Source organism: Puntigrus tetrazona, chromosome 4 (genome assembly GCF_018831695.1).
Source record: "Puntigrus tetrazona isolate hp1 chromosome 4, ASM1883169v1, whole genome shotgun sequence".
Lineage (NCBI taxonomy): Eukaryota > Metazoa > Chordata > Actinopteri > Cypriniformes > Cyprinidae > Puntigrus > Puntigrus tetrazona.
Genome location: NC_056702.1, coordinates 6750514 through 6776265, shown reverse-complemented (window position 1 = coordinate 6776265; position 25752 = coordinate 6750514). Strand labels below are relative to the sequence as shown.

The following is a 25752-nucleotide window of genomic DNA, read 5'->3' as shown; positions in this document are numbered from 1 at the left end:
ATTAATCCCATGAACGTTTAAGCAACATTTGTGGCCCTCAAATAACCCGTCACTCAGATTTAAGACTCGTATTTCACGTAAGCTCTTTGCAAACATTACGAGAGCAGGTGGTAATATCTGCTGACCTCATCCTATAGGGTCCGTGCCAGAAACACGAACCTGTTCAACTTGAACGGATATGACTACTGACTTAACCACATAACGTTCATTCAGCAAATCGGACGCGGGAGGGGTGACCCGAGGGTTTACACGTGCAAACACATGATTGCAGGGCCTTCGAAAATCTCAGACAATAGAGGAGGGTTCGATTTACTCTATGACTCAGAAAACGAGGCCTAAAGGACCCATGTACGTTTCTTAAAACCAAACCTGGTCAAACAGGTTCTGAGAGCTGCGGAAACAGTGTTTCTCAAACACACGGGTGCATCTGAAATGATACTCGAGACTAGGTTAGTTTGTTCCTCACAATGTTGGTTTTATTTGTTCACACAATCGGCCCGAAGACGACCTCTGCATCTCAAGATGTGCCAATATGGTGAAAGAACAAAAAAAAAAAAAAAAAAAAAAAAAGCCCCTGCCAGTCAGTCCACTCCATAATTTACAGCATAACCTGTACGGATAAAATCCCATCCAACTTTTAAAAAGATCAAAGGTGATGCCGACTATCCCTCTGCAAATGTCCCACAGGCGCAGACTGCTGCGACAATCTTTAGTTTGGTAATCATTTTATGGCACTGGCAGCGAAGCCATAACTTGATCTCTAATCACACGTCCATGAAAATAAATCTCCATTTTTGTTTTTAAAAACGTACAAGTCTCTCTCTTTTTTTTTTTTTTTTTTTTTAACGATGCATTATGATTTGCAACCAGGCACATCCTTATTTGTCGTTGGTTTTTGATGGACCCCCAGAAATCCGACCGATGCAGACCATCCATGTTTTGAAATGGGTGTATGTGATTCAGTGTCCATACGACGGCCCCCCTCCCACAAGACGACAGTGTCCCTTCCGAAATATCCCCCCCTTTCTCTCGCGGCGGCTGGCATCTGTGTGCTCGTAGGGGTAAGAGGGAGGGACGGGGCTGCGGTCTTTTGACACCCACAAGGCAATTTGCTTTTCCTGAAACCCTGCCATTCCAAAGCTCCAATTCAATTGGTCGGCTTTTCCATTTTGCCAAGTCCCATTAATCCTTCATGCAAGAGTTCCCTTTAGTTTCTCAACAGTGGTCATCGTGGCTCCCTTTGCCGCTTCCTCCAAATGTTAGCAAAACAAAAAATCTGACCTGCAGAGGACAAACGACAACATTTTATAATTCTGGATTTATTCAGAAATTTGTAATATTCTGGCGTGTTTGACCATGAATTTTCCAGTCATTTAGGACTATATTTTCTTTTAAAATAAACAGCACAAATTAAAAAAAAAAAAAAAAAAAGGAAAAAAGATAAATGATTACAATTGTTTGTAATAATTGCATTAAATAGAAAGATTAGATCCAACATTTAAAAAAAATTAAACAATTATATTTATAAAAAAAAAAGTGATTTAAGAACACAGAATAAGACAATATAAAGAAAGCAAAAAAACATTAAATTAATTGATCCGATTATGTAAATTACATTTATATGTTCTGCTTAATAACAACATTATAACTTTAGTGTTCAGTATGCTTGTGTCACCTGGTCTTGCAGCATCAGCAGGTAAAAGACAGCTATCGGTACAGCCTGGTAAACTCTCTTATCGCCCAACAAACCTGTTTACATTCCTCTGCACTGGGATGACAGATTGATAGATGGAGAAACAAGAAAGAGCAAATTAGAGTAACATTTCAACAAACTAATAAACAATAAGCTGGACCATTATTACTAATCACAGGTCAATTTCCAAACACGCCGAAAGCATGGGCGAGCAACAAAGCTATGCTACATCAATCAGTCTGGCGTGGTTTGGACTTTCCACGCAAGCCTGTGACTCATTCTGCATTGTCAGAATATGCATTTGGCATCTGTACACGACACCGCTGGGAGGCTCCTCGTTCCTCAGGTCAAGACTTGCTGAAGTGAGAGATACTTCACCTTCTTGGACGACTGGTTATGAGAACTTGTTTGTGCATGCTGAGCTAACCACAAGAAGAACTGAACGTGCAGCAACTTGTGGCAAGTGCTCCCAGTAATCTACACTGATGAGCATATATTAGTTTTTAATGTAGGAAAAAGCACTTTTAATTAAGGAGTAGACCCATTTCTTCGGGAGTGTAATGAAATGATCTGATGTTCGTGGTCTTCTTTTGAGGCTCGGCACACAAACTCACCTCGTGACCTGCTTATGGAAGTCGGTGAGCTGCTTGTGTGTGACGGTTACAGCGCCTCCTGCTGTTTCTTTTGGAAGACCCTTCAGTGCAGTTTCCAGCCAGCGGCAAAACGTCTACAGACACAGAGACATCCACGACATGACAATTTTGACATCACAGCCTCGTTTACGCAAGGAAAACCTCTGAAAAAGATCTCTGAAATGTATTTAACGTATTTAGCAAACAGTTAAAGCTTTAGTAAAACACTAATCATCACATTCAACATTAATAAACTATATAACTAGATAAACAAGTTAGTCAAGACAAAGTTTGAAGTTGGCGTGAGAAAACCAGGCCAAAATGTTTTAAAAATGTACAAAATTGAAAAATTAAGTTTGGTGGTTTATTCTAGTTTTAAAGATTAGAGTTTGAATGTTTTAAAAGACAATAAAAGTATATTGATATTAGAAAGGAACTTAAATGGGTTCATATGAATAAAATAAAACAATTGAAAAATAAAAAGTGTATTTAAAAAATGATAAAACATTGTATTAAATTTTAGATTTTTATTTGATTATTTTAATTTTTTCCTATTAATTTGTCCTCACTTATTAGGGTGTTGTAAGAAAAACCTGGATGAATTTTAAATAGGAAGTGAAAAAAAGTTCTTTATTAAAAGGATATATTAAAAGACATGAAACTACTGTATATCTTTTTTATTAATTTTTTTTTTTTTTTTTTTTTAAATGGAAGCAAATTTTACATAAGAGTCTTATGAAAGCACTATGAAAATGATTTACAATGCAAGTAAATCACTTGCATAGACGTCTAAAAAGTACATGCTAGGTGTCTACGTAACGTTTATTGTTGGACACTGGTTTAATGAACGTTTCAAACATACCGGCCGATCAAAGACCATGATCTCCCAGAGTACCTCCGCCACGTCAGGCAGAGTGTAAGGCGGCAGGCAGAAACAGCAGGTGTTGATCAGCTGAGTCACTAGCTGCTGCCCATGCTGCTCCATCACCTGGCCAATCAGACGCTTTCGCATCTCAAAGTCGTCCTCATGCTGAAAGACAAGATGAGTTTCATGCCATGAATGAAAATGTATATACAAAGTCTTTCGATCGTTTCGTTTGATTGATGGCAATTACGTCATTGGTGACCCCGGTGTGAATGAGGTCTCTGATAAACTTCATGACGCTGCAGTTGGCATCTCGATGGTCCAGGGTGGTGGCAGCGATGGCACACTGGATGATGTGGACGATAATACTGCTGTTCAGCAACGTGACCGGACTACGCTGGACAAACCTGAAATAATGAGAGAAAATGGCTCGTCTTAATGTCGTTTTCGTGTGGAAAGTCACTTGTTTTTCTAACAAACGCCGGCACAGAACCGATACCTTGTGGCGAGTCTAAAAAGATCGTCCACTGTGTCGGGATGATTGCGCAGACCATTCGGCTGCTCTAACAGCTGGAAGGTCGGCATACAGAGAGCCTGCGAGAGTGAAACATACAATAACCCTTAGCACATCTTAGTACTGTATCAATCGTAATTCACTGCAGTACGAGATTAAAATGAAATCACTTTTTATGAGGGTCAACGAAATGGCTTATGAGAACGGCCTTTCAAAAATGGAATTTCTGCAATTTTTCTTTGAAAACCATTTTCAAGTTCAATATAAACTCATTTTATATCAAGTCGTTACCTGTCTTTGCCACTATTCTTTAAACCACTAGGTTTAATCATTGATCAGTAAGCATTTTTTAATCATTTAATCACTTTGTTGATGCAGACAATTATTTCACCAAAAAATAAAAAAAAATAAAAAAGTTACTTTGGATAAACATTTGTCAAACGCACTGGAATTAATGGAAATATGCATTTGAAGGTGAAAAGTATTATCCTCAACATGCCACTTAAAAAAAAAAAAATTGTAAACATTCCCTGTATTTTGGTTGCTTGGTCTTCTGGTGGCTAAAATGTGGACTACATGCAGTTTGGAGTCTATCTAGGCTGAAGTACTCTGGTGTGCATCAGGTTACCTGCAGCATATCCAACAGGCCTTGTCTGCATCCCTCCTCCATGCCATACTCGTCCACTAGAATGCTGCCCAGGTACAGGAAACAGGAGTGAGGGTACACCTGGTACACACTCACCATCTGAAACGCAAATACATATTTTTGAGATCTACGCTAGCCTTTTTCGGTAGACATGTCAAGGCAAAAAATACAAACCTGAGTAACAAGCGGCTGTAAAAGGGAAGCAGAGCCTTTGCCTACGCAACGTACTGCAAATCTCAAGCAACGGCAGCAGCGCTCCACTATCCGGTTATCATTCTGGTGGGCGTTCAATGTCTCAGACAACACCGGCCAGATCTACAAATAAAGAACAGAGATGATCAGAAAAAAACCCCACTTACAGACGAAGTACCGTCATTCAGCACACCGGTAAACATACCTCTTGAATGACTTTCTGGCAGGGGTGTGTCTGTCCATTCTCTACTATGGGGTTTGTGTGTCTAATGGAGAAAAGTGACCATTTTAGAATACTTTTTAAAAAACAGTGAACCGAAACGGCACAACACATTTACCTAAAAGTAAACAGCTAAAATGAATGTTTAAGGGGAGTGGAATTTAATTCTATCCAGCAGGATTTAACTGGATTGTGAAATAATATGCTTACCTGCAGAAAAAGCCTGCCTTTTTTATAAATGAACATCATTTAACAATTTTATTTTACAATAGCATGCTCAGATAAGCTGTAAACTTGAGCAGTAAATTATGAACTTTAAGACAATATGGAGTAGACTTCAAAAATGTTATAAAGTAAATAAATATAAATGTAATTACCAAACTTAATTTATTAATTATCAAATTTATTCTAACTACTAAAACCCTCCCAGAAATTACTTTAATATCCTTTTCAAGAGTGTAATTGAAAATGAGGGACACTAGAAGTATACACAGTCCAATATTGTGCTTAAAGGGCAACGGTGGTGATGCTGAACCTGAAGTCTAACCTGAAGATAACAGCCAGTCTGTCCAGCCACACAGTCGGGTCTGATGACTTCCCACTACTGGAGTCCTGAGCCAGCAGCTGGACACAAAGAAAGCACATTACTTTATTGCGTTAACCGAAGACTGTGAGAAATCCAGAGCACACAGTCACAAGTATCTAACCTTCCTCAGTGCCATGACCTGAACCGCGCACAGATCGTTCAGACACTCTGCAATCTTCTCCAGGGGGAGGCGGGCCAATACCAGCGCTGTGCCTGAGATAAACCAATCACACCACTTAACCAAAGCCAGCCACACAACAAGGGCATGGCTATGATAAACAGAAAAGAGTCGACCTCTACAGGAGAAGCATGTAAATTTACTAAATCAATAATAAATGAAAATGATCAGCATTTAAAGAGCATTTACAGTGCACACAAAAATTAATTACTCATCATGCATTTCCAAACCTGAAAGACCTTTGTTCTTCAGAATTGTTGAACAAAGCGGTTATTGTTGTGCCTTCATAAAATTAAAGCCGAGGCCCTGAGATCTCCTTGCTACGTTTCTGGGCCTTGATTGTAGTTTGCTGTCTATGACAGTGTCAGAGAGATCTCGGATTTTATCCAAAATAACGTAATGGGTGTTCTGAAGATGAACGAAGGTCTTAAGGGTTTAGAGCGACATGAGGGCGAGTAATTAATGACAGCTTTTTAATTTTTTTGTGAAATATCCCGTTTTACATAGAACCCCTCCACACCTTTTAGTAAGCCAACCGCAGCATCCGTGGACAGGGCGAATGAGTCGAGCGAGCGGGCGATGTTCAGCAGGCCCTGGAAGTGCTGTGCCATGTGATCTCGACACACCGAGCAGATGTTGTGAATGGCTTTAGCTGCCACAGAGGCCAACGGCTTCTCCCGCAAACCCTTCATCAGGAAGTTCAATACAGGATCTGGCAACCCAAAACAGACTTCATGAACACACAAGAGAAACTACACATCAAACGAATGAAGATGACGTAGTAGACCAGATTGGGACAGTCACCTAACATGCAAGGGTTCCGGTCGATTACTTCGCTCATCTCGCCAACCAGCTCGATGCTGGTGTAGCGGACGGCAAGGTGGACCGTCTCGGGAAGCAACACTACCTGCTCCAGCACCTCCGTCAGAGTGGGATTATTCTCACTACAAACCAGCAGAGGGAGAGTTAGAATCAAATTTTCAATTCATTAAAAAGCAACAAAGATTTCATGATTAATTGCAAACTTCATTTGACCTAACCTGCAAAATAATCGCTTGAAGCGCCTTATAAAGAGCTTAAAATCAGGGCTCTAGACACAATCTTCTCACTGGTTGTGCTGCTTCAAATAACTTTATCAGTACCTGATTAGGTGCTTTTTTGCTACAACGTGTTATTAATGCATGCTAATAAATAGTTAACAGTTTACTGTTATATATATATATAAAAATAAACTGTAAACTATATGAGGATTAACACTCAACGATGTCTTTTTCCATCAGAATTATAGGTTATTTGAATTTTGTGAATGGGAGTTCCCCTAGTTTGTTACGTTATAAGCCAAGCATCAGGCACCTTTACTTTCTAAACTGCAATTCTGATGTAACGTTTCTCGAGAAAAGAGAGTTGTGCTTGCATCTACTATATACTATACACCATTCACTTTTTAAGACTAAAACAGCTGCATGAAACAGATGGATTCATTATTCTTAATGAAAAGAACAACAAAACAGCAAATGCCAAACTACCTTAAATTATTATATTGATTTAGTTAACAAAAAAGTAGTTTATAAAACAAAAAAAAACAGAATAATGCATAAAATAGAGGCATAGCAATACACCATGCACTTTCACATATTCAACCACATAACATTCGTTACACTTCAGAGCCCTGACATTTTTGAGCGTGATGCTAACGGTCTAATCAGATTCGATGATTTATGTAAAGCTACAGCTAAAAGTGCTACCGCCAGACCCGGAGATCGGCTGAATGGATTCAAAAACGTCAAAACTCAAGGCGGGTTCCTTTAAGCCTCAAAACATTGGACAATACGATAATGAAGTATATAATCTGAAAAAAGCATGACTCAAGTTTGCAGCTAGAGGTGTGAATTTGTTTGGTGAAAGCCAGAACCCTGACCATGAAGATGTTAAATTGTGACTGAAAGCGAAACTTACGGATCGATACTCTTAGCTATGGAAGCCATGATGAACAGAACAGCCTCAGTTACTTCCCATGGGGGGTTTCCCTCCCTCAGAGTTGAATACAGCTGATGAGAGGAAACGAGGCATTTATAAAAAGAACGGTGAGATTAAAAGAATCCCTTTCGTTTCTCATTAAATCATCCAAAAAGTTTAAATCATAAGCCATTTTCCACAAATCGCTTTCAGTTCATGTTTCTATTAGTATAAATTCTACCTGTGAGAAACACTCCATGGAGCCGACTAGGAAAATTACATCTTTTACGAGATCAGACACTCTCATCCTGAACTCCCCAAAATCATCCGTGTCCTCTGGGACTCCTTCCTGTACAGGAAGCACAAAATAAGAGATGAAGAAAAACAGTACTCATTCAATTTTATTGCACAAAAGCACCAAGTAGAAACCAGAAAGAAGCGGCTTTGTCTTTGAATGATTTGAGCATTTCACGTGAAGACGGAAGAGAAAGATACAGGAAAGGAAGGATGCTCACGTGATCTGGGTCGAGCTGGCAGTGGCGGGCGAGACTGTGCAGTAATCTCTGTATGTACGGCTTGAACACTCTGTGAAGAGCCGGATCGTTCATTTTATAAAGATGTTCTCCTAGCCGGTACCAGAAGTTGAACGAGATCTCAACAACCTGGAGAAAGACAAATATTCCCAAAAAGGCGGTCAAAAAAGGTTTAAAAATCCCATACTTACTTTCTCTCGTTATGCGTGCATATGTTTAACGTAAACCTCGTATTGGGGATGGCCTGCACAAATAAGCAGCAACTCTAAGGTGCGTAGATCTCCCATGCCCTGGCCAGGAGTCCTTACGGTCATCTCCAAAAATGTCTCGGACAATTCCGTAAAGATCCGGCAATAATTTAGCACCCTGTGGTAAAAAGAGTAAAAGTAAGAAAAGGGGGGAAAGCAGTTTACAACAGGTTTTGATTTGTCCCAAAATCATATTTTAATATTAAAAAACAAACCCCGCAAAAAACACTGATTTTATCGAAATAATTAAGCATTTCACATTATAGTTATAGGTATTTTTAGCATTTAGAGTATTATACAATTTGACAACAAACTACATATAAAAGGAGTCAAGTCTTTTATATAAAATATAGTGTGATCTGAACTCTTAGCGTAGCAACATGTCCGCGTTTTAAAAATCAACTGTATACAGAGTCTCCAGGTTCATGTATTTGCACAATTTGAGCTTTTAGCACAGCAACATGTTAAATAAACAAAAAAACAATTAGGTCAAATCTACTCTTTAATATATTGCTCTGTTGGAGCTATTATCATAACAACATGCTAATGACAAACTACTGAAATCAAACGGGAGCCAGGTTTAGCATAGCAGCACACTAACATTAAATTGTGCAAATCATTTGTGAAGAGGTTTCCATTTATAGTGCGGCGAAATTTGATCTCTTACCCCCGGTTTCTCAGACAAGGCTTAAGCCTAGACTATAACGTCAATCTGAGCTGTTTTAACGGAAACAAACTTGCACTGACTCATCTTAAAAAACATAAATGTCTTAAGGCAAGTTTATTAAAATTAATTAAATGTCTTAATTGAACTACGGCCTAATCCGGGTTTAGGCTAAATCCTGTCTATGAAACCGGGCCATAACATAAAACCATAAATGTAAACCTTTACTAAAAATGAAGAAATTGAGTCGAGCACTGCACAAGTTTATCTTAGCAACATGATAACATTCAACTACATTGAAATCATTTGAGAGTCAAGTCTACTGTTGACTTATTGTGACAAATGCCATTTGCTTCAGCCAAGCATGTACTTAAACAGTCGCATTCCCACTGGATATCAGAACAGAGGTATTTTGCTTAAGGCTCGCACACGTCGGTCATAAATAACGCCATACGTACTTATCGAGGTCCTCGCGGGCTACAGCCATGTGGTAGGCCGTTTCTAGAGAGAGGACTCCCTGGAAGAGCTGCATGGCCAAAGGCATGTGTACGGCCACATTCTCGATGGCGTACAGCGCCGAGCACACGCAATCCGATGCCGCCTCATGCAAGTTGGTGGACGTCTCGTCCCTCTGCTGCAACGAACGGGTGGAGGGAGATCTTTATAAATAAAAGCAAGCAAGAGCGCGAGCTAAGCGATTGTCTGATCGCATTTGCTGATCTCACCAGCACTTGGAAGAGAATCATCAGCAGTTGATTGCTGGCCATGAAGTTGTTGTCCAGCACTCCTAAATTGAACCAGCTCCCCAAACACCGGAACACCTTGATAAGCATCTTCTCGTCGTGTCCGGACTTCTCTGCACACGTCACCTGATCGCGGAAACACACCGACAGCAAGCTCACAACCAAACCACTCATTTAAATGTTTACGAAGGATCTAAACCACTAAAATCATTTGCATGGACGGAATGGCAGCACGGAACAAAGGATAAGCGAGTTAGCAAAGCAAAAGTAACAAGTGACAGCCCCAAATGCGTTTTATGCCAAACACTGCCGAATTGAATGTGATGAGGAGGGACGCACCGAATGTTTGGCCACCGAAACTGAGTAACAGAAAAGACTGAATAAATTATGCAGAAAAACGATGCGAGCAAATACAGGCGGGAAAATGTGGGCAGTGTTAAAGCGCCTGAGAAAGACGCTACAATCATTACAAGCACCGACAGCGAGAGACCGTTTTGCACATTTTCAAAATAAAATAACAAAAGACAATAATAAATGATAATTATTTCAACAGCTCTTATTAATATATGTATAATAACACTCGTACAAACCTTTTCAGTTTGTTTTGAAAGAATTCTCTTCTGCTCAGCGAGCCTGCATTTATTTGTACAGTAATAAAAACATAAGTTTTCTAACTTATTAATTTTAAAGTTAAACTGTGCTTCTAAGTATATTTAAGAAAAGTTTAGTGTTGTGTAATGATTACTAAACTTGTAATTTTTTTAATTAACTTTTTTTAAATTTGAAAAGCTAGACAAAACATTAAAAAGCACAATTTTGATAAAATATATGATTAAAATGTTTCATTTTGTTCAACTTTTCATTTCGGTGCATCCCTAATTATAACACGTACAATTTCCGATTTTTTTTTTTTTTTGCGCATTAAAAAGTAACATTTTCTCAAATGTTCGACTAAAATAAACGTATCCAAATTTTAAAAAAACAATAATTAATAAAGCTCCTTAAGCCCTGAACGGGGAGTCACATCTTCGCACGCATGCTTTAAGTGTCTTAAAAATGTGAGAGCTTAAACTTTGGACGGCCAGGTTAGACATCTCGTCAAGGTTGCAAAGCGGAAAACAAACGACAGAAACCCTTTTGCAGATAACAACGTTTTCGAACCAGAAGAGTGACGACTGTGGTGGAGTAGTAGGCCAGATCCTCAATGATCTCCGTCCGCCGATTGGCTCCGATCCTCAAAGAGCGACTGTGCACCTCCTCTGGCAAAACGGTGAGGATCTCAATCAGGAAAGGCATCGAGGACACGTCGTTACTGTATCTGGAAGAGCCAAAAAAAAGAAAAGTTTAGTGTTATGTAAATATTATTAAACTGGTGTTTTGGAATTGACTTTTTAAATTTGAAAAGCTAGACAAAACATTAAAAAGCACAATTTTGACAAAATATATGATTAAGTGCTGGGTGAATACGGAGATTTCAATCTAGTTTTAAATGGAATTATTATACACTGAAGGTGATTACGAGTCTTTTGCTAATCCTGACAGTTTCACCATATAAAACGTACACATTTTAAATCATTTTAACTACTCCTTTAATATCAAACGCAACCAGGGGCGCAGGTGAGGAACATACAGAACGCAAATTATAGATGGCGTCTTACTTTTCTATGAGGGTGTGAACGCAGCCCTTCCACGAGGCCATCTGAAGAGCCAGATCTGCGATTGCCAATGCAAGCTGAGAGAGAAAAAGACACCACCACCACCACTTTCTTAACAGCTCTCAGTATTTAGCACAGCTGCGCGGCGGAGACGGACTGCGCCTCTTTTAACACGTCACGGACGGCAGATGTCCGAGGCCTTCGACACCGACTTACATTTCGACACAAATCACAGCCGAGTCACGTTACCTGTGTGACGATGATGGGAGACAGGTCTTTGAGGTTCTGGATGTGAGACAGGAGGGAATCTCTCAGTGAGGTGTGGGTCTCTGGGGGAAGCTCGTAGAACGACGTCTGGATCTTCATCTTCATTGTTTGGGCTGCAAAGTAACACGATTCCACGTCCTGCTTCAGCTGCAGGAGCTGATCCGAGATCTCCCATGCATACATCTGCACCACAGAAAAATCGAAAGCGTGTTTCTGACTGAAGTGTTCGAAAACGTCCGGCGAGCTTTAAATAAACCGCACTTGCCGTTTTACATAGATAATCAGCATTATATCACTATCAACATCGGACCAATTGTATTTTGCACGGACGGGGAAATAAACACCAACATCAGACGCATCACATCAAGATAAATATCGCAAATGCAAATAAATAGAAGCACCAGGAACCCATTATGAGTAACATAATACACAACCTGAAAATACACAGACCGTTTCCGTAGATCAGCTTCAGCCTCTTGAGCTGAAGCCATGCAGTGGCACAATATTGCAATGCATTTTGGGGGAAGTTTATTTTACTTGCCGTCTTGTGAGAAGCAGGATAGTGTCAAATGCGAAGCGGCGCAATTTACACCATTGTTGTCAGAATATTGCACTACTTAGTTCTGCAAAAAGCAGCGTATGAGTTGCAAAATTTCTCCCACTGGTTTGTAATCTTAACACCTTCCTTATCACTAATCTCGCAGTTTGCTGAAGCGGAACTAAAGTGAAGAATCAGTAATGCAAAGGGCATAATAAACTTACAGTGTTGGCAGAAGCATCAGAAATTCATCTAGATTCATTAAAATTGCAACACTGATGCTGTAATGTTAATATGCCTAATGGGGTTTTGAAAAAAAGCTGTCTGGATACCCAAATTAGCCAAGTTTGAATTCAGCCTGCCCTGCTGGTAAACCTAGCCCAAACTAGACGCGTTTTAAAACATAATTGCTGGTTTCCAGCTGGTCTAGGGTGGTAAACCAGCTAAAAAAGAGCTACTCGTTGGTCATTCCGGTTTATGGAGTGGACAAGCTGGTTTTTGGAAGAGCTAATGACCAACAAGGAACTAGCTAACGCTACCTTCTTCAAAACACAGCCACCAGCTTTCTAACGCGGTAGCCTGGACGATAAACCCGAACTAGATCTCCTCGCGCTTACAAGAGCGATTTCCGCTAAACGTGCCCACCCAAAACTCGATCCAAAACCGTCGGACCGCAGGCAAGCTGAATGGAGTTAGCAATGGATACAAATAAACCCCCACCACAGTCCAAACACATGTGACCACCTCCACTCCTCAACGCAGCTAACGTTCGCGGTTCACAAAGCTCCGCCGCGGCCCCAACGGACAATATTTTGAACGCGACGCATATTGTAAAGGCTCGCCAGGGAGCGAGGGTGCCGTGGCGCAGTAGGCCCGCTAATGAACGCACCGATCTCTGCAGCTCTCCCAGCCAGACCGAGGCGCGCTCCTTGCCGGCAGGGTCCGGGTCGTGATACAGCGCTTGCACCGCCTGGTAAACCAGCGGCAGGGTGGGTTTCCCGCCTTCCATGGCGTACTTCTGTTCCTAGAGGGTGTCGATATGGGGTAAATGACACGGCTCGCGCTTCTCGGGAGCTTGTAGACGCACAGGTTGACTGTTTATTCGGCCCTCGCGTTCTCCGATCTGGCCGCCATCTCAAGCAGACACAGGGCGCTCCTGTCAAACAAGTCCGTGTGGAAACCAGCGCGCAGGAACTATAACGAGCCCGGGCTGGAGCGGTTTTAGAATAATAACGCGCCGCGCGCGTCGACTCTCGGCGCGGTATCCGCTCCTAAACGCGAACTTTTCGGGTCGGGACGTGTTGCAACGGTTGTGATTTGAGTTTATGGCCGGGCGCACTTATTACGAGTATAATTTCATTGGAGACACACCCACTGCTACGCGCTATTTAAGGGTCATTCTCGTGAAAAGGTGACGGTGACGGAGCCATTTGTGCTCCATACGGGAATCGCGAGGAATCGATTCCGGTTTCAAGTCCGATGCTTTGCGATTCACGACCACGACGCTTGCGTCCTTCGTCTATTATTTGAGAAGAAATTTCGTTAGCGGGAAAAGGCACTTGCTGGATGTGTGATATGTAAAAGATTAAATTAAAAGAAATTACATTTATGAAATAAAAAAATATATTAATAAATTTACACGAATGTGGGCGACTACGTGTTGTTTTCAACAGACAGGCAACGAAGTCTATGATTTATGTCTAATAAGTTCTTTAGCCACACATAGCACGACACAGTGGTTCATTTCAAGTCAGACATGGTAAAATGTATTTAACTTGGTCATTAACCGCCCTTGTGTTGATTCGCTAAAAAGAACCGGTTCAGAAGAGTCGCTCGAGTGGGAATCGGACTACACCGTTCGTCCTGAATTACCAATAAAATAAAGGAAATATCATTTAAACTGATTCACAAATGTTACCCTACTGAGACCGTTCTTAAGAAATATAAATCTGATATTGAAGTGAACTGCAGTTTTTGTGATTCATCTGAAGAAGACTACCTACACCTACACAGAAAAATTTTGGTCAGATTTTTTAGCATTCATCCAATCTTATTTTGCGAGTGACTTTTACTTTTGCTTTAAAGATGCTTTCTTTGGAATGTATGACTATTCAAAAGAAAATACAGGACAATATTACATAATTAACTTATGCTTTCTGTTAGCTAAATTTCCTATTCATAAACAAAAGTTTACTGGCTCTAAACCTCTGTTTTTATTGTTTGAAATTGATTTGGACAAATATATGAAAACTATAAATAAATCTACAAATGTGAAAGCTATGAAACAATATCCCTGTATTCATCCTTTGTGTCTTAAGATTTTTTTTTGTTTTTGTTTTTGTTAACCCTGGCAAATCTGAATGTATATTCTGTTGTTAGTAGTATTTATGTATAGTAGTCTTTATGTATAATTGTATCTATGTTATAACATTTGTACTGTTCAATTAAAAAAACAAAAACAAAAACTGTTCGTCCTGAATGTTGAGCTTGCTTCACCAAATGCACTAACCCTCTGTCTTCAACTGACACGATGAAATGCGTGCTTTTCTGTAGATCAACAGAGAAATAACTATAAAATCAGAGCTCTCTTCCAAAAAGAGATAACAACGATTCCTTATGTAATTCCATACTGGAATAATATTCTGAAGAATATACAATATTCAACATACAATGGACTTTGCCTCGTAAGTATCTGCTTACCAAAAAAATAAAGGAAATAACATTTAAACCGATTCACAAATGTTACACCACTAAAACCTTTGTTAGGAAATATAAGTCTGATATTGAAGTGAACTGCAGTCTTTTTTTCGTCCATCTGAAGAAGACGTCTTATTTTATGAGTGACTTTTATTTTTGTTTGTATGACCATTCAAAAGAAAGCACGGGAAATATTACATGTTTTCTGTTGTTTTACTGTGAAAACAGTATTCCTGTATTCATCCATTCATGTCTTAAGATTTTTTTGTGTTAACCCTGGCAAATCTGAGTCTTTATACGTTTATTTATTTACTTTTCTTTTTAATTCTGTCTTTATGCATAATTGTAACTGCGTCGCAATGCTTGTACTGTTTAATAATAATAATAATAATAATAACAACAAAGAGGCTGATTCACCAAAAAGAACTGGCTAACAAAAATAGTTTGCATATTTCAGTATTGTGCTGCTTTTATAAGCTATATTACATTACATTACATTTGCACTTTATTGGTTTAATTTGTTGCTTGGCAACCAATTGGTTTAATAGTATTATGCCTACCTTTAATAATAGGCTACTTTTACACTTACTTGCCTCATCTGCCAGTTCTGGACGCGTCGCACATAAGAATCAGCCACTGAACAATTCATAGTTGAAAATCATCTGATCAATCTGAATATTCTACTGCTATACTGCAAATGGCACTGAGAAGGACCCTCTGCTTATATTACATATAGCCTGTTTATTAAATAATTGTAAATAGAATTTTCTGCAAATGTTTACCGAATGTTTCTGCATATATAAATTAAACGGATAGGTCTGTATGTGAAATGGCAAATAAAACTAGGAATAAAAAATCACTCAATAAAGTATAAAGTCGTTTTTCCTAATGTGTAAACAATCTAAAATATAATATAAATAACATTAAAATACATATTATAAGAATGAGAACATCTCTCGTTTTGCAGACAAGTTTCAACCTCTCCAGCGTGGTTTTTTTCCAGTATCTCTTTTATTTCATTTTCTTTTTCTCACATGTACATGATTCTCTCTCATACTGGCAAAAAAATAAATAAAATAACTATGCAAGCTGATATAGATGGCTATAATACTCCATATATTCCATATAGATGGCTATAGAAAACACATACATGTTTGTTTTAGTGTTTAACAACAAAAAACGATACATTCTTTACACACATTCAATGAATTTAAGCATTTCTGTTCGTTTATTGGTAAGAAGCTGATTACGTAGCTCATCTCCGTAATTCTCAAGATGTCCGTGACGTTCCTGTAACCCAGGTCGTATCATACCCATGCATCTCAGACACATAGCTTGGTTACAATACGACCCCGGGTCAAAGGATGTCTTCTGACTTTCGTGAGTTAGATCATGCAAAACACAATACACACTGCAATACACACTGAGTATAAAAAAAAGCAATACACACTGAGTATAAATTACTCAGTGTGCCAGTTATTATTATACTGTTGAATCCACGCGTATTAAAAATGCTGTAAATATGTTAACATAATCCACTGTACATGTAAACAGAAAACGTATTTCTGCCAGAGAGTTCAAATTAGAGACCTACAATCAACCAGTCAAACAGAATCGCAAAACTTTGATTTCTATGGAAATAAAGAACAAAGAGGCATTACTTAGCGTTAGCAATACATGAATTAACAGGTGATGATGGATCATTATTAAGCAGTTACAAGTTTCTAACCTATAAAACAATACTTACCTGCCGAAACCAAAGACACGTAATGATAGAGAGGGGAAGGGAAGATTCTCCGAAGAGAAATGAAGAAACCGAAATGAGGTGTATAAAAAGAGGCCGGATGTATAGGATTTACAGTTTAACACTCTTTATCTCTCTCCAGATTATCAAAATTGACCCACAATCTAAGTCTTAGCTAACAAGATAAACTGCCAGTTTGCGCGTAATCCCTCTGTGACATCAATATGGTTTGTGGGGATTTTTAGCGATTGGTTTAGGTAAATCTCGTTTCCAGATTACGGCTCATCCTTGTGCTTGGGGACCTTAAGAGTTTGGTTTGCCTTTCGCCTGCTTATACTGCCGCTCATGAAATGGAAGCCAAGATTTAACAAACTTGTTTGACACAAAAAACCAGGCCGGTACTTTAGTTTACCTGGTATACTATGCTTCCATGTGTTTTAGTTACCTACTCGGTACACAAATAATTCAGTGTTTAGACATTTCAAAACCTTCCAAAGCGAAGTTTCTTTAAAGCCAGTTCAGAAATATAGAGTACTGACCATTTTCACGTTTCTTATTAGACCACAAGTTGCAGGTTGTGACATAAATCAGGACTAATTTAGTTGACCGAGACACATAGTGCATCATATTGTGCAACTTATAAGTGAAAATTTTGTTTGATTTACTGACCAAATAATTGAAATTAAAAACAACACTCTGAAAATGTTATTCTGCGCCATTTACTGCTGATATATGTGTTGTTCATGTAATGTTAAAGAGACTCGACGGAGCCCAACAGCTAATCGCTCAACTAGTTATCCAGTTATCCTTACTTTGACCAGTTCTTTTGTTTTTCTGTATTACACTAAACCAGGATGTCCCCAGATTTAGTTACGGATCAACATTAAATCGGAAAAACATGATTCACTGCAAATCTGAAACCTTCATCTAAAGCTATTGGAAAAGAAAATGCAGGTCAAACGTCAGCTAATATGTGGGTTGTGGAGTATGAAACAGAGACTAGCAGAAATACAATAATGTCGTTATTCAACTCAACTCAGTTTAAGGTTTATTTAATTCCGTCAAATAGTGTCAGTGTTGCAAAGTTCCTTAATTACTATCAAATTTGAGACACCACAGTTCAGTTCAAGTTTAATACCAGTTCAGGATATTGCTGAAAAATAAGAAGCGTCTTTCTTAACGTTTTGTTTCGCCGTTGTAATATGCTCCAATACATAAGATATTCTGCCTTTGTAGAGCAACACGTGTTGCCTAATTATGTACTTAGAGATTCCAGGGGGGTGTTGAGCATAATTTGCATGGACAGGACAGATTATCCCGTCAACATATCCGGAAGATCACCCGGAGGATGATCTTCCTTTTTATCCGCATCTACCCCCCACTTTTCACACCAGGCAAGACTTTGAGGATTTTATAAAAGGCCGTCCCATCCGTGTTTGATCAGCCAGGCTGCTCATTGACTTCATCAAGACACCAGGCAAAAACAAGGGCACTCACGGTGCAACCATGGATGCGTGGGCCTATCAATTTGGAAACCTCTCCAAAGTCAGCCCCTTCGAGGGCCCGCAGTACCATCTGGCCCCCAAGTGGGCTTTCTACCTCCAGGCAGCTTTCATGGGCTTTGTATTTCTGGTGGGCACACCTATGAACGCCATCGTCCTCTTCGTTACACTGAAGTACAAGAAACTCAGACAGCCTCTCAACTACATCCTGGTGAACATCTCCCTAGGAGGCTTCATTTTCGACACGTTCTCTGTAAGCCAAGTGTTCTTGTCCGCTCTTAGAGGTTATTTCTTCTTCGGTCATATGATGTGCGCGATGGAATCGGCAATGGGATCGATTGCAGGTAAGACGAAGTGTCGGAAAGATTCAGTGATAAACACAAAATGAAGTAAATATTAAGTGAGTCATTGAATCGATGAGCAAAATCTGAACTGGAATGGATCAAATTCAAACAATACCCAACTATAGACTTTACTATAGACGCTCTTAAAAATGAAGGTTGGGACATCCAAGGATGTTTTCCATTCCACAAAATGAGATATTTTAAATGTTCTTCACGCTCGAGCACTGATCACTGAACGGGACATCTTCTGTGGCCTCACTGTGAAACCCCCGTTTCTTAAACTTGAGCATGCTAAGATCCGTGGTTGTCTTGTTCTCACAGGACTTGTGACAGGATGGTCCCTGGCGGTTCTGGCTTTCGAGAGATACGTGGTTATCTGCAAACCCTTTGGAAGCTTCAAGTTCGGACAAAGCCAGGCCATGGGAGCCGTTGCGCTCACCTGGATCATAGGTATCGGTTGTGCCACGCCACCGTTCTGGGGATGGAGCAGGTGATAGACAGTTTCTTTGGGAAATATTTGGAAGCGTGCACTCATAATTTTAAGGATTAACTTAATTCGCAATCAAACTTTCAGATACATTCCAGAGGGTCTCGGCACCTCCTGTGGACCTGACTGGTACACGAAAAGTGAGGAGTACAACTCGGAGAGCTACACTTACTTCCTAATGGTCACCTGCTTCATTCTGCCAATGATAATCATCATCTTCTCCTATTCACAACTTCTGGGAGCCCTGCGTGCTGTGGGTATCCCAATCTTTTTGCTTTTATAAAGAAATAAATATATTCAGGGAATATTATTTAGGATTACCATAATGGTTAATAACATTTAATAATTAAGTTTTTTTGCTTTTCGATTTCAATTTCTGCCCATGGTTAAATAGTTACATCTGCCTCCTTTTTGTTTTATGTGTTAAGTGCAATGAATCTTTTTTCAGGGATCCCATATTTTCCAGGCAATTTATTTCCTTTTTTTATTTTATTTTGCCAGTCAGATACAGATTTTTAAAAATATATATATATATATATATATATATTTAGATATCTTGCTCACACACACAAACAAAATCTAAATGAAGAATTTTGTATTTTTGAATTATAATTATATTTTTCAATGATGATTTTATTACTAACAGTTTTATAAGCATTATATATATATATATATATATATATATATATATATATATATATATATATATATATATATATATATATATATATATATATTAGTTAAGATTACACTTTAATGCACTCACAGGAATAATTTTATATATTTCAGAATATATTTAAAAAAATGTAATGCCATGTAATTTGTTCACTTCAGATAGCTTTTTTTTTTTTTTTTTTTTTTACAATATATGTGAATGCTTTATTGGAATAAATCAGAAAAAAATATATTTCACAAGCTTGAAATGTTTCAATATTTACCAATAGGTTGCAGCCCAGCAGGCCGAGTCTGCCTCCACCCAAAAGGCTGAGAAGGAAGTGTCCAGGATGGTTGTAGTGATGGTTGGCTCTTTTATAGTTTGCTATGGCCCTTACGCCCTCGCTGCCTTGTATTATGGCTATGCTGAGGATTCAAACAAGGATTACCGTCTGGTTGCCATCCCTGCTTTGTTCTCAAAGAGCTCCTGCGTGTACAACCCCCTAATCTACGCCTTCATGAACAAACAGGTGAGACAGATTATTAATAAAACTACACATACAGACAAACACTTAACACTCCGCCATTTCTGTGTTCTAGTTCAATGCCTGCATCATGGAGACCGTATTTGGCAAAAAGATTGATGAGGGCTCGGAGGTTTCCAGCAAAACCGAAACCTCCTCCGTGTCCGCATAAATTATTCCACAACCTATTCACAACTTGTCTGGACCCGTTTTCTTGTTATCCCTTCCCCTGATTGTTCAAATCCTGCACCGTTACACCCTGTCGAGGGCAGAGGGAGTCCCTGTGTCCCGAAGACGCAGCTCGCCGGACGGCCAAACCAGAGGGCGATATCCCTCCATCCTTTCAGTGCAGAACTGGTACACCTTCAAAATACTACCATTTTATTTTTTTTGTAACGAAACACATTGTTGCTTTATGCATTGACGATGAAGTAGAATATTTAATTGTTAACTTACAACAGAAAATCCAAAAAAAAAAAAAAAGAATAATTACAAAACAAAATAAATAATATTGAGTCATCCTCTAATGTGAATGGACTTGCGCAAACTGAAAATTAAAATTCCTGATTTTGTTTTTAAAGTGATACAGTAACCTAAAAAGCCCATACCGATCAAAAGAGCACAGCGCAACAAAGCAGTTTACTCTGGTCTTCTCGAAAGAATATACTGAAGCCCAGCTTTCTGGCTGGATTAGCCAACAGATATGAGATCACAAGGGAATTATCCGAGTCCATCCGCTTGTTTGCAGCTGAGGAAATGTTCACTGGAAGATTGCTGGTAACAAATCACGAGCGACAGCTTTTGTCCAATCGCTGTTGGATCTTCTATCTGTATCTATATAACTTCTGTACATGTTTTGTTGTAATTAGACATACAGTGTGCATGAGTTTGTACATGTGCCCGGACTTTAGAATTAATAAAGATTTATATTGTTTGATGCATTTTTTCCCTGTACCTATTGGCGTCTATTAAATCAACTGAAAGCACAATTTCTCACTTTAAGTATTAAAACATCTAAACTTAAACTGGTAAATATATAGACGTATTTGACTAATGAAATAGAAACTAATGAAACCTTAATAATGATAAAACAACATTTTAAACAATATTTTATTAATATATTGAGTGAATGTAAAACAAAAAAAAAGGACATTCAGTCATAATTTTGTTTTATTGACAATTTGTTGTTGTCAAGATACAATCTGTAAGTGCTGAAACAGCACCACTTGAAGGAAGTCACCTGATACCACTGGGTGCTAAAACATTTTATATATAAAAAAAAAAATAATAAAATGCATTCAAAAGACAACTAATTGACCATATTGCTATGTTTGTAGCATAGCAGACTTCATATAATTGATAGTGTGTTTCAAATTATGAAGCTGAAAGCAATTGGACCCTACAAACCGCAATGCATTGAGGTTTTAACCATTTAGCCCTAACTAAAGATCCAAATCAAATGAAAAAAAGAAAAGAAAAAAATTCAATGAAAGGCACAATGAGAGTATGTCTATTAAAGATCAAAATCAGTACGTCTTTAAGAAAACAAACATCTTAACATCAATAGAAACTCTTCAAAGTGTGACTGAATAAGCCAGGGGGGTTTTTTTCTAATAAATATTGAAAGACATAAGAGGATCATGACCTATGGCTCTAAAATTGAGGTTTGTGCCAAGACAATTACACACAGGAGATATATGCATTGTGAATATATACATGTATTTTATACCTCTCAGAAGAAGCGGATTGAGAGGATTGTGTGCTAATGGCATGTAAACAGCAGGGGGAGCTGATCATGGATCAGAAGCAACTGCTATAAAACTGCCTTGAGCGTAGCTCTGAATGAACCGCTTTACATTAAAAAAAAACCCCAAATATAAACAGTTACTGAAATTGCAATAACGCTGTACATGGACCACGATTCCAAAGATGGTAACACGCAGTAAAAAATCCTTAAGCAGAGTCATCACGAATGCATTTTTTTTGTGTGCGCAAAAAGGGAAAACAATCAAGTGAACTAAATCTGAGGAATTAGTGTTGTATTACGGTGAAGCAATATAAAATAAATTATATCCATTTACCAAAACAAGTAATTATCTATTACACTAGAAAAAAAAAAAAGAAAGAATTAAAACTCATCATGCCGAACTAAAGCCTCCCCAAAGTCAGTGGCTTGACTTCCCACAAACAAATCGTACTTGTTGAGTATTTCCTCTTTGGTGAGTTTGCCGTCCTGAAAGACAGTGTGACAGACAGTTGAAATGATTTCAGTTAGAACTTGCCAAAGCTGCTAAGATAGGTTTTTAAGGTTGGCTCACCTTGTTCGTGTCAGACTCGTACACCAGATGCTTGGCTTCGGCCTCTGCGTGGTCGTAGTCGGCCGGCAGGATCCAGTCCATAGTCTCCTCTTTGTCCATCTTCCCGTCCTTGTTCTTGTCTCTGAACTCTGAAAACTGCTCTCGCTCCGTCGCCACCCATTCTGGCTCGTCCATTTCATCCTCGTGGTTGTACATGTCGCCTGATATTCAAGAAAAGTCGACTGATGCTAAGCTTTGCTGACAAACTGGAATTTTTTCAAAATGCAAATTGACCATTGTTTAAAAGAATTTGTAAGAGTTTTCAATTGAAATAGACCTAATTTCACTCACCAATATACTCCTCCAGGTCGATAAACCCATCACCATTCTTATCTATGTCCTCCATAGTTTCCTAAATGATAAAATAAAAAAAAAGTGTGAAGTATTGTAAATTACAAAAAATCCAGACAAGCAATCATTTAAATAAAGCCACGGATAAAATGAAGCCACATCCAAAATTTCTACAAACTACTAATTATAATTTTTTGCAAGGAATTCATTCTTTCATTCAGCAAGGTTGCATTTATTTTGATCCATTTATATCGTTTCAAATAAATACCGTGCGTTCTGAACGTACTATTCATTAAACAGAGCTGAAAATAATAAGAAATGTCTCTTTAGCATATCAAAATGATTCCTGAATGATCGCGAGATACTGAGCAATGGCTGCTGAAAATCGAGCTCTACAATCACAGGAATAAATTATATTACAAGATGTATTACAACGGAAACAGCTATTTTAAATTGCAATATTATTTCAGAATATTACTATTTTTTACCAAATAAGAGCAGGCTTATTTGTAAAAGTATGTAAAAGTATCACCGCCCTACAAGTGGTAGTGTATGTCCGGTTACAATAGCAAGTAGTGAAATTGCCTGCAAGTAGGTTTCACGACCGACATGCCGATAATAGAAGACCCACCAGCACAACAATGTCTTTCATGTGCTCGTACTCCTCAGGATGGAGGAAAGCGGTGAACTCTTCTTTGTCAGCGATGTGGTCTCCATTTTCATCGGCCATCTTGAAGCGCCGTTCATCTCTGGCCATCATCTGCTTGTAGTTGTAGCCGTCATCGGACTCGGGATCATCTAGAATTTTTTTTTTAATTATTAGAAACAAATTACTATTGCAATGCTTATTATTATACTAATATAATAAACTAACACCCATTTAATTATGCTCACGTATGACTTAGTTTCTGCTGTGGAACGTCAAAAAAACTGTTGTTTGTTCATAAAGTGAAAGTCGGTGGGGACCCGGATGTTCATTAACTTTTTTATGTTCCACAACTTAAAGAAACACACAGGTGTGGAACAACTGAGATTTCTTTAACGCCGTTTATAAAAACAGACGGCATATTTACCAAGGTAAGTGCCGTACGTCACATTCTTGTATTCGTCCCAGGAGATCGTGCCATCGTTGTTCATGTCAAAGTCCTTCCACTGTCTCTCCACATTGTCGTAGATGTACTTCTTCTGAGCCTTTTTGATCCATGCCTTCAGCTCGGCCTCAGTTACGAAGCCATCCTCGTCTGCGTCGATCTTATTCACAATTTTACTTAAAAGGCAGACCGAAAAAAAAGAACAAAAGCATAAGTCTACGAATTAACTAGTCTTCACCGAATCACTTATTTATCGAAATGGCCATTCCTCACCCAAGCCTGTTCTTGCTTTCCTCTGGGGTCAGGTCATCGAATGTCTTCGCTCCGTCCTCCCCAAGGAAGGCGTCGTGGTCATAGTCAAAGTTTGTGCCGTCGTCGTGCTCCTTGCTGCTCAGCGGTGCTTCATGGTGGACGCGGTCCTTCTTCTCCGTGGGCTTGCTGGTGGCGTAGACCACGCACAGAGCAAAGCACATCAACAGAGGCCTAATCTCCATCTTCATCGCATAAGCTTTGGTGAGAGAAAGAGCAAACATTAATATCTACACACATCATGTTTTAGTAATGCGGTCTGATTCTCTTATGCTCAGCATGCATTCATTGGATTGAATGACAGTAATATTGTGAAATATTACTATTTAAAATAACTTCTTTTTCATTTATTCGTGCAATGTTAATGTTGCATTTCCAGCAGCAATTACTTTAGCCTTAGTCTTTCAGAAATCATTCTAATATGTTGAGTTGCTGCTCAAGAAATATTCAGTATTCTTATCGATATAAAAAAAAAAAAAAAAAAAAAAAAAAAAAAAGTTGTGCTGCTCAATTTATTTATTTTTGAAAACCGACAAACACGAAGATAAAGCATTTATTTGAACCTACAAAAACGTCACAAATGTCTTTACTGCCACTTTAGATCGATTTAACATGTCCTTGGTGAATAAAATGAATTAAAACGTGCATAAAATAAAAGACACAGACCCCACACTTTTGAACGACGGTGTAAATGTGTGTGACGAGGGAAAGACGACAACCCTGACCCTGGCAAAATACCAGAAACAATCTTTGACAGGAAACACCGTTGACATGAACAAAAATGTGTTTCTAGAGAAAGGGGGGAAAATAAAGGAGAGCTAAAAAAAAAAGTGAAAATAACAAGTAGTACAGTACACTGTGTCCAAGACTCACTAGCAAAATCAGCAGAAAAAATATAATTACTTTTTAAAAAATATTATTACAAATAAGTGATTAGTCCCGGTAGAATTGCATCGCATATTAGAAATGTACGAACAGCTTTATTAGGACTTACTTAAAGTAAAATAAAACACTTAAGATGTTCTTTCAAAGTAGGCTACGCAATAGCTCTTTACTAATCGTTAAACAAAAATGACAACTGATATGATTCAGATGATCAAAGCAGCACAAACAAGGGCAAAAAGTTACCTTGCAGCACCTTTAATGAAGACGAGCTGGTCACCATTGACTTTTATGGTATAAAACAAGACGCAATGAAAGGGTGACTGGAGCTGTCAATGTTTTAACCTTATGGTTTTGCTCTCCACAGACGAAAGCAAATCATAGACATTTACGACAACATTGGAGTGAGCAACTGTTGACAAAAAAATGTATTAGTTTGGTAAACTATCCCTTTAACGTTCAATACTAACGGTCCCTTTAAATGAGGCGGCATTGCAACGTTACGCTGTCAGTCAATGCAGTGGTTACCAAAGACCAAACATGCAAAAGCGTAGCAAAACGTGTACAAAATACAAACTTACCTAGATTTAATACGAGGCCGAGAAACCCAGACACAATACGGGGGCTTTGGTTTACTCTGCACACCCCTGTGCCACACCGTTCATGGGACCGGAGCAACCCAGGGACCCAATCACAGCGCAAACAGTGGAGTCCGTCCGCTGCCATTGGGCCACTTCAGC

The 25752-nt window shown here is 38.8% G+C and overlaps 3 protein-coding genes across 4 annotated transcripts; 1 reads left to right on the top strand and 2 right to left on the bottom strand.

The window, feature by feature from the left end:
• Window positions 1-454: 454 nt before the first annotated feature.
• tnpo3 (transportin 3) lies at window positions 455-13485 on the bottom strand. The gene is made up of 23 exons (XM_043236386.1): window positions 13020-13485; window positions 11575-11775; window positions 11329-11402; window positions 10832-10988; window positions 9653-9796; window positions 9386-9561; window positions 8243-8381; window positions 7998-8144; window positions 7724-7831; window positions 7483-7574; window positions 6331-6470; window positions 6047-6238; window positions 5470-5561; window positions 5310-5386; window positions 4748-4808; window positions 4525-4665; window positions 4333-4449; window positions 3690-3784; window positions 3441-3597; window positions 3188-3355; window positions 2308-2420; window positions 1676-1768; window positions 455-1281 (listed from the first exon to the last, which is right to left on the bottom strand). Exons 1-22 carry the CDS (start codon window positions 13137-13139, stop codon window positions 1708-1710), a joined length of 2772 nt encoding a protein of 923 aa, XP_043092321.1. The 5' UTR covers window positions 13140-13485; the 3' UTR covers window positions 455-1281; window positions 1676-1707.
• Window positions 13486-18077: 4592 nt separating this feature from the next.
• On the top strand, window positions 18078-20254 carry opn1sw1 (opsin 1 (cone pigments), short-wave-sensitive 1). Its single transcript, XM_043237696.1, has 5 exons — window positions 18078-18417; window positions 18739-18907; window positions 18992-19157; window positions 19849-20088; window positions 20159-20254. Exons 1-5 carry the CDS (start codon window positions 18078-18080, stop codon window positions 20252-20254), a joined length of 1011 nt encoding a protein of 336 aa, XP_043093631.1.
• Window positions 20255-21234: 980 nt separating this feature from the next.
• calua (calumenin a) lies at window positions 21235-25750 on the bottom strand. 2 transcript variants are annotated; one of them, XM_043237516.1, is made up of 8 exons: window positions 25594-25717; window positions 24797-24919; window positions 24095-24329; window positions 23804-23997; window positions 23362-23528; window positions 22731-22791; window positions 22401-22600; window positions 21235-22315 (listed from the first exon to the last, which is right to left on the bottom strand). In XM_043237516.1, exons 3-8 carry the CDS (start codon window positions 24319-24321, stop codon window positions 22211-22213), a joined length of 954 nt encoding a protein of 317 aa, XP_043093451.1. In that variant the 5' UTR covers window positions 24322-24329; window positions 24797-24919; window positions 25594-25717; the 3' UTR covers window positions 21235-22210. The 2 variants fall into 2 exon arrangements, with proteins under 2 accessions (XP_043093451.1, XP_043093452.1); XM_043237517.1 differs by lacking the exon at window positions 24797-24919 and having other exon boundaries at window positions 25594-25750.
• Window positions 25751-25752: the final 2 nt, after the last annotated feature.

Bases quoted from the DNA above. Each gene is read 5' to 3' on its own strand.
- tnpo3 (XM_043236386.1), bottom strand. From the start codon at position 13,139: ATGGAAGGCGGGAAACCCACCCTGCCGCTGGTTTACCAGGCGGTGCAA. The intron at 10,989-11,328 runs GTAAGACGCCAT...TGGCTCTTCCAG, and splicing joins GTTCACACCCTCATAGAAAA to ATACAGTAACGACGTGTCCT. The intron at 1,769-2,307 runs GTGAGTTTGTGT...CTGTCATCCCAG, and splicing joins TTCCATAAGCAGGTCACGAG to TGCAGAGGAATGTAAACAGG.
- opn1sw1 (XM_043237696.1), top strand. From the start codon at position 18,078: ATGGATGCGTGGGCCTATCAATTTGGAAACCTCTCCAAAGTCAGCCCC. The intron at 19,158-19,848 runs GTGGGTATCCCA...ATTTACCAATAG, and splicing joins TTCTGGGAGCCCTGCGTGCT to GTTGCAGCCCAGCAGGCCGA. The intron at 20,089-20,158 runs GTGAGACAGATT...TCTGTGTTCTAG, and splicing joins ACGCCTTCATGAACAAACAG to TTCAATGCCTGCATCATGGA.
- calua (XM_043237517.1), bottom strand. From the start codon at position 25,738: ATGGCAGCGGACGGACTCCACTGTTTGCGCTGTGATTGGGTCCCTGGG. The intron at 23,998-24,094 runs GTGAGGAATGGC...CTGCCTTTTAAG, and splicing joins GAAAGCAAGAACAGGCTTGG to TAAAATTGTGAATAAGATCG. The intron at 22,792-23,361 runs GTGGGTCTTCTA...TTTATCATTTAG, and splicing joins TGAAAGACATTGTTGTGCTG to GAAACTATGGAGGACATAGA.